General features: G+C 45.5%; 1 protein-coding gene across 2 annotated transcripts in view; it reads left to right on the forward strand.

Annotated features, from left to right (window-relative positions):
• The window catches only part of LOC142906628 (uncharacterized), a 90,664-nt gene extending 82,516 nt beyond the window's left edge, over window positions 1-8,148 (forward strand). For both annotated transcript variants that reach the window (XM_076054849.1, XM_076054850.1), the window contains exons 13-14: window positions 700-1,095; window positions 1,826-8,148. In XM_076054849.1, the coding sequence (XP_075910964.1) occupies window positions 700-1,095; window positions 1,826-2,373 (944 nt within the window). In that variant the 3' untranslated portion in view covers window positions 2,374-8,148. The remainder of the gene's footprint in view (window positions 1-699; window positions 1,096-1,825) is intronic.
• The last annotated feature ends 418 nt before the right edge of the window (window positions 8,149-8,566 follow it).

Consider the following 8,566-nt stretch of genomic DNA (forward strand, 5'->3'; position numbering starts at 1 on the left):
GATGTTCTAAATCCTTTTCAAAGCGTTTTGCTTCCTCCCACACAGCTTAAAGGACGCGACCTGGGCTTGGCTGTTTTCACTCCAACGCTGTCGTCATGACAGCACGGTCCCTTCACCTGATGAAGGCCACTTGTGTTGTGGCCGAAACGTAGTGATTTTTGTTATTTTATTTTTTACCTACGTGACTTTACCGAATAGAACCAAGGAATATATGCATTGTCCTTGAAACTGATTGGTCCACACCAAGGGACGGCTTTCTTTTGAGCCTCGACCCAATTGGTGCTCGACCAGATGACGCCAAAAGGCGTACAGCTATACAACTGTACGTCTTTTTGCTATACAAGTGACGAATTGGCACGTGCTGTTTAAGTGAGGACCCTTACTAGTTGGCTGTGTCGGGTGGTGGCGGGTTTAAGCGACACGTTTATATATTCACGCGATCTAACCCAAAAACCTCTTATAGATGATATTGGTGGTGAAAGCCTACACGTTAAATATATTGTGACAGTGAAATTGATTGTCAGCGCAGGACCATAATAAATGTACATGTAGTGGCTTGGGGAGACCTCCCAGCAATGACTTACAATTAATGTATGATGATGATAATAATTATCATGACGAAGGCATTAAACAATTGCAAAGTTAGGAATCACATTTGTTTTGATGGAAATATTTGTTTTCTTACACATATTCTAACAGCTCAATCATTCAAGAAACTGACTGTGGATGAGAGCAGAGAAGACATTCAGATTTGTGATCACTTTGCAAACAGCGGATATCACCGCACAAACAACACCGATGCAGAGAAGGGTGACAGGAAAGTTATATGGCTCAGAATGACGATGGAGGAAGCTCCGGTGGCACGAGAGTTGATTGGTAGGATCCCTGCAATGCTACATCGCGAGTTGCTCGTCCAGGGTCTCATCACTCAATACGAGTTCTCAGAAGTCTATTCGATGCCCCTCGCATCAGAACGAGTTAAGTTCATGATTAGACGCCTCAATCGCAGAAAGAAAAAGAAGCTGCAACTCCAAAACATTCTGCATCAACATCTTGAAAAGCAAGAGGCATTCCTGAACATGCGGAGAGAATCGAGTACGTGATATGCTGTACACGCCACACAACGTGCATTGCTGAGTGTATTAATGCATCATCTTTGTCACTCATCTCTAATGCTGATGCACGATAAAGAAAGATATCCGTATGAGATGTGAAACCTTAATACGGTGCAATAAGTCATCGTTTAGCGCGGTAGATGCGTTGCTGAAAAGCGCCGCATTAAGTGAAATACGTTCATGAATTGTGGCAGTAAACTGGAGTACCTGGAAAAAAACCCCGTGAGTATCAGAATCTTTATCCTGAATGAGGACTCCGATGAGCTATCAACTCGTTTTTCACAGATGTCCAGTAGGGACACGGAGTCAGCGAGTGACATCAACACCAAACAATAATTATGACGCAGGTAACACGTAATCCACCTATAGATGGATTGCTGTACTGCCATACCCTGGCATGGCAGCAGCCATTGCGTCGGGAGATTCACGAATCTGTGATCCACCAACCCTCACCTACAAAGTGCTGGATTACAGTCGGTTGATACATTGGGCTCCATTTGATTTGCCTTTCATAGTCAGAGCATGAACCTAGGGCAGGAACGTAGGAACCCCTGATAAAGACTACATCAGCTTGTGAAGTGCAGCGCTGCACACTATAATTGTCATCAGATGTTTGCACTTCTTACTGACATATTGCCAAGTGCAAAGTGTGTTTCTCAAAAGTAAACAATGTTCGCTTAACACAATATTTGTATTATTATTGTTTACAGGCACTTGCTCGCCGACTCTGAACCCAAACACGGCACATCGGAACCTCCAGATTTCTGCCGACTTTAAAACCGTCAGGACCTCCACACGCACCCAACCATACCGTGACAACTCAGGCCGGTTCAGCCACTACCAAGTGGTCATTTGCTCTGAGAAATTCTCATCGGGTCGCCACTACTGGGAGGTGGACGTGAGGGGTTCTGAGAAATTCAATATCGGTGTCACGTATGACGCGATACCACGGAAAGGTGATGAAAAAGCCTGTAAAATTGGGTTCAATGAAGTTTCGTGGTGCCTTAAGAAACGGGGCAACGCCTACACGGCGGTACATAACGAGACAGAAACAAAACTGTCGGTGCGAGATGCTCCCAAAAGAGTCGGGGTTCACCTGGACTGGGAGGCGGGCGTCTTGTCATTCTACAGCGCCGACTCCATGTCACTGCTGCATCGATTTCAAGGAAAATTTGATCGAGAGCTGTACCCTGCAATGGCCGTGCTGTGCAAAAGTCTCGCAATATGCCCGTTGCCTTACTTAGACGCTCATCGTTAGCGATGAGAGGCTCCTATCAGAGCGGTCCCCCATGCGACCCCTGTATGTATGTAGAGTAGCTCCCTGGCCAACCGCGAGGGTTCAGGTTCCTGAAAACCCTCGCGGTTGGTAAAGTTACAGGGGGCCTATGGGTTCAAGGGGGTTATGAGAACCACAGACGTGGTCAAACTCGTCATAGCTTGACTAAGCTGCTGTTAAATTTTAATTTAAAGTTTTCGTGACTGTAGTAATTCATATTCTTAGCTCTTTCGGTAAAGTCACGTTGAAGGGAAACAATTTTCAATGGTACAGTAATTGAAGTCGAAAAAGATGGCAAGCTACCTTTTTTGGATGTCCTAATTAAAAAGAGACCTGATGGTTCAATGAGCCACTCTGTCTACAGGAAAGCTACCCATACGGATGCTTATCTGAAACCGGATTCCCACCACCATCCATCACAGAAGAATTATCTCATCAAGACTCTGTATCATAGAGCCCAATGCATATCCGACCAGGAACACATAGGCAGTGAACTCAAGCACGTACACCAAGCTCTTAAGGCTAATGGTTACTCCGACTATACAATCGGCAAAGCTATCACTCAAACCATGAAGAAGGACCCTCTTGAGGAGCCTTTCAAAACCATCACTTTACCATACATTGCGGAGATCACAAAAAATATCTCCAAAATCTTGAATAAACACAAGATCCAGGTCCGTTTCAACACATTACATAAAATCCGTGATCTGGTTCCGTCTGTAAAAGATGTGATTCCGGACATACCGTACCCTGGTGTCTACAAACTAAGTTGCCTCTGCGGTAGTAGTTACATTGGAGAAACCAAACGCCATGTCTCGGACCGCATTCGTGAACACAAAGCAGACCTTAAACACGGTAGGACCAACACCTCAGCCGTGGCAGATCATTGTTATAATTCAGTAGGCTCACATGACATTGACTTTTCCAAGACAGAGGTTCTTTGTAGGCCATCTGGCTACCATGAGAGATTCGTTCATGAGGCTATCCACATATACAAGCACAGAGACAATTTCAACCGAGAAGATGGATTCTGGCTTAGCAATCATTGGAAAGATTTGATAAACCATTTCAGGTCTTAATTGATTGTTCACGCTTACAGTGGCTTTCAGACAGCAAACATTAATTTTTTCGTCTCCCCCTCCTATTTTCATAACATAGATGGACTCGTCCTTCTAAATAAACTGCCAAATCGCTGCGCATGGCGCTGACGGTTTTTTTTATAAATAGATAAATATATACACCGTTTAAAAATAAATAAATTGATGCAAACCGACACACCTGATGACGACCGTTTGTGTTATGGTCAAAACGTCGTGAGAATTTTTATTGTTTTATATATATATTTCATTATTTTATTGTTTCCCTTCAACGTGACTTTACCGAAAGAGCTAAGAATATAAGAGTGCTGTTTTTTAACTAAACGATTTTACTGTGTATGGTACATTACACAGTAACATAATAAAACATAAATAAACATCACATTAACTTTACATACCTTTAATTCTAACGATGATTAGAGTCAAATATATTGACGATGATGATGATGATGACAATGAGATGATGGGGGGAGAGGGCTGGTTAGAAGGAGGAGGGGCTCAGCTCAGCCACGCCCCCTTCCTCCAGACCACAGACGCAACTCCCTCACTCTCACCACTCGCTGCACGCTTGGGTCCATGACTGACGGCAACATTAATGTGCACCATGAAGTACTGTACAACAAAACAGACGTCCAGCTGATCACTTGAGTAGCGCCACGGCACCACGGAATTTGTATTACATTGCGCGGATCGCAGAGCTTACAAAACAACGGTATTGATTTCGATTTAAAGCTTTCGTGACTGCAATGATTCATCTTCTTTGGTTCTTTCGGTAGCAGTTACAAGCGAATCACAGCGAATCACTCAGCCATTTCAATGCTAAATTCTATGCTAATCCCATTGTCAAGGGGTGCCTCTGCGGATGTGTATGCCTTAATTTAGCTATTTCAATGCTAAATTCTATGCTAATTCCTTTTAACAATGGGTGCCTCTGCGGATGTGTATGCTTTAACTTTTAACATAGCTATTTCTGTGACCAGTCACAAGCTAATCATTCAGCCATTTCAATGCTAAATTTTATGCTAATTCCTTTGTCAAGGCTCTTTGTTCCTCTCACACAGCTTAAAGGCCGTATCTGAACGTGGCTCTCTCACTCCAGCGCTGTCCTACCAGACAGTCTCGCCCCCTTCACCTGATGAAGGCCGCTTGTGTTGTGGCCGAAACGTCGTTAGAATATTATTGTGTTATTTTATTTTATCAATTTATTATTTTATTCTCATTCTACGTGACTTTACCGAAAGAACCAAAGAAAACGGTATTGATGTCAGATTTTTACGTATTTGTTGTATTAATCTGTTCATGTAGTCGATCATACTGCGATGTTGAGCCGACGTGTAAATAAATTGTAGTTTTTTTATGCGTTTGTAACCCGCGCCGTGATCGTCCTCTTGGGCACGGTGGGGGTGGTCAACAATAATTAACAAAGTGTAGAGTAGTAGTGGGATGACGTCACGTCATCTGTAGAGGAGAGGGATGACGTGACGTGATGATGTCATGTCACCGAGGCGGCGGGGTACTTAAGGGGGACCCCGGGACGAGCGCGGGGTCGCCGTAGGGGGGTAGCGAAGTGTCCGCCATGGGAAGAGGAACGAGAGCCTGCGTGGGAACACCCCAGCCGCCGCCGAAGAAAGGCGAGAGGGGTAGAGGCCTCACCTCGTCGCCGGACGGTGCTGGGTGAGCCCCCGCCCGGGGCAGACGAGGAAGTAGGCAAGGGAAGCCGTACCGGGGCGTAAATACAGGTAGTCCCCGACTTACGATGGCCCGACTTACGACAACATTTCGATCTTACGATGGCGATAGCGGTACGACAAAATTGTAAAATGTTTTAAATTTCGCGCGGCAGTCAAACGCAGCAGCGTACGAGGTACGATAGTGTACGTTGGGGACGCTGCCGGGATGTTCGCATCTCCCGCCTTGTGTGATGCAGATAGGATTGTTTCCTGAAAAAAAACTTTCTATTAAATTGCAGTTTATATAGGTAGGCTCAGAATTTACCTTGGTTTTTTTACTTCACATTTTACTCTGCACTACAGTATTGTAATTAATAAATACATACAGTATATAGTTTATACAGTACGGTACTGTAAATTGGTGTGTTTTGTTAAATTATCATTCTTTAAGACTCCTGGGTAGGCTATGTCATCTTCGACTTACGATGGAGTCGTGACGTATCTCCATCGTAAGTCGGGGACTACCTGTATAGTGTAGTAGGGTATGGTGGTGTAGTATAAAGTAGTGTATGGTGTAGTGTATAGTGTAGTAGTGTATGGTGGTGTAGTATAAAGTAGTGTAGTGTATGGTGTAGTGTATAGTGTAGTAGGGTATGGTGGTGTAGTATAAAGTAGTGTATGGTGTAGTGTATAGTGTAGTAGGGTATGGTGGTGTAGTATAAAGTAGTGTATGGTGTAGTGTATAGTGTAGTAGTGTATGGTGGTGTAGTATAAAGTAGTGTAGTGTATGGTGTAGTGTATAGTGTAGTAGGGTATGGTGGTGTAGTATAAAGTAGTGTAGTGTATGGTGTAGTGTATAGTGTAGTAGGGTATGTGGTGTAGTATAAAGTAGTGTATAGTGTAGTACACTAATACAGCACGCCGGTGTGTTGGAGTGCAAAGCTATATTAGTATACTACACTATACACTACACTATACTGCACTATACACTACACTATACACCACTATACACTACACTACTATACATCATAAGTAGAGGACTCCTATAGTTGGAAGTAGTTCCACGTGCAGGCCAGAGTTCTGACGCGCACCATAACGGGTGTAGGCGTCGAGTGTAACCAGTCAGTGAGTGTGCAGTACACAGAGTCGTGTGAAGAGTGTTATTAAACCTGCGTAAGCCCTTACCTGACGTTCCGTCTCCGTGTGGTTCTACAATTATCCTCGGTGTCAAGGGTTACTACGCAGCAAAATTAACAACCGATAGTTCTCCGGCGTGATCTTCTTGCACTCCACGCTTGTACACAAGGAATCCAGGAGGAGACTCCGTTCACACGCGGCGGGTTTATTGAACCGGCCTCTCCAGCACACGGAGATGTCGGACCATCTGAAACGACCAAATCTGCTGTCAACTTCACGCCCCCACGCCACACTGATCAAATCCCTGCGCAACGCCGAACTGATTCTAAAATCGGTGACATAACACGCCGACTCGATCACACCGAAGCGATCACTCCGAATCGATTGGATCAGTGATCGTGTTCACGTGAAGTCTCTCCATCATACTGGTCATCACCTAGGCACTTTGTCAAAAATATGTTCAAAAGAAAATAAAGAGGATCTCCTTATAATACTGAAGCACGGACATATGCACCATTTAACAAGTACATAACCACACAGGTTACACTAACACATTAACGTTATGGTAATGTACGATTTTATCATATCTGCGATTCAGTGTATATACGGTATTCCGATGTCCTACTTCGGCTTTAACTTGATTCTGTGTCAGATATTGTATTAAACTTCATACACTGAGTGCATACAAAACCATTGCATTTGTGAGTGTCCGATCTGATATTGAACTTTATTCAATGATCCCCCACCCCACATTTGGTTGGCAGGAAGCACCCAGGGACATCCGAAGACTGTCAGAAGCCGATTGGCTCCAGGGAGAAGCGGGAGTTAGTACCAGACCAGTAACCAGAAAACTCTGGAATGGGTTTCGTGTGGCACGACATCGCTCGGCAGAGCTGGACAGAAATCTGGCGAGCCCAAAATATGGTCCAGGAGCCCCCTCGCTTAAACTCATCCAGTTGCAAACGACCAAACTTGAGAGGCACTCAAACCAGTCCAATGTGCAGCAGAGTTGACTTTCAAAACGTAGGCCAGGGGCCTCGTCGATGATGGGTCCGGGAGGTGGAGGGGTTTGAGCCGACCATAAGAAAAAAATATTTGAACCGAAAAGAAAAATCGGGAAACGTAGTTGAGTCGGGAGTCGACGGAAAGTTATTTAAAAGGGGCTCTGAGGAGCATGAAAGGGGGTAGAGCACGAGGAGTGTGGGGGAGACGCTCAAGGGAAGGGGCGACTACACGGAGTGAAGACCCAAGTGCCGGGCCGAGTGCAGGTCGCTCTGTGACTTCCATAAAGAGGCTCCGAGTACCTAGTCGTCGGTGTCACTTCACACGGAGCAATGAAAATGTGGGGGACACAATGTATGAAGGTGTCACCGGACTGCCGGCACGACGCAAATCTATCAGCCACACTGCCCAGACATTGAGAAACTTTACCGTGATGTCACGATGGTTTTTTTTTGCTTTCAATACAAATGTGAGGCACCTACCTTGGGCCCGTCAACAGATAGAGGAGACACCGCGATTCACCTTCCAGTCGTGGATTCATTTCGTTCCAGCGCAGCCACACCCAACCACTCCATATATGGGCATGCAATTAACTAAGATAGCCAACGACTATCTCGTAGCGCAACATCTAGCGGAGACAGCAGCGACGACGAGACGAGTCCACTCCCAGAACCGGCAGCCTCGAGCCCCCCACTCTTGGCTCCTTTGATGCTGCCAACGCGGCCTGACTCCGCCCTGACCGCGCCTCCCTTCTCCCGAACCCGCTAGCAGGTTCCAGGGGCCTCCAGACGGGGTCCTCCGTGACCCTTGCCCCAGTTCCTCCGCTCTGCCAACACGCACCGTGCTCACGCCCTCACCGGCGTGTGCGGTCTGTCCACCGCAGTTGCCGCTGCTGTGCACCAGATGGCGCCATTACGCTACGTATGTACGTTGAACTAATTTTGGCACCATACGTAGCCAACCGTGGATAATTGGTAGGTGCGGGAGGCAGGACAACAACACTGAACACAAGCACGCTAAATAGGTTCATCATTAATCTTCTTTAAATAGTTACAAAAAAATAAACCAATAGACTTTTATGAAATATTTTTGAAAAAGAATGGAGACACCCCAACTGCTGTTAACCAAATCTCTGACTGGTGTCACTGTTGTGCTTGAGAATGACAACAACAAACATAACTCTACAAAGTACGAGTTGAGATTTCAGAATGTTTTCCACGGAGAGACAAACAGGCAGAAAAACAGGCAGACACACAGGCAGACAGACAA

The sequence above is a fragment of the Petromyzon marinus genome, chromosome 68 (genome assembly GCF_048934315.1).
Source record: "Petromyzon marinus isolate PM22_M1 ecotype Great Lakes invasive population chromosome 68, UKy_Petmar_22M1.pri1.0, whole genome shotgun sequence".
In the NCBI taxonomy this organism is placed as follows: Eukaryota; Metazoa; Chordata; class Hyperoartia; order Petromyzontiformes; family Petromyzontidae; genus Petromyzon; species Petromyzon marinus.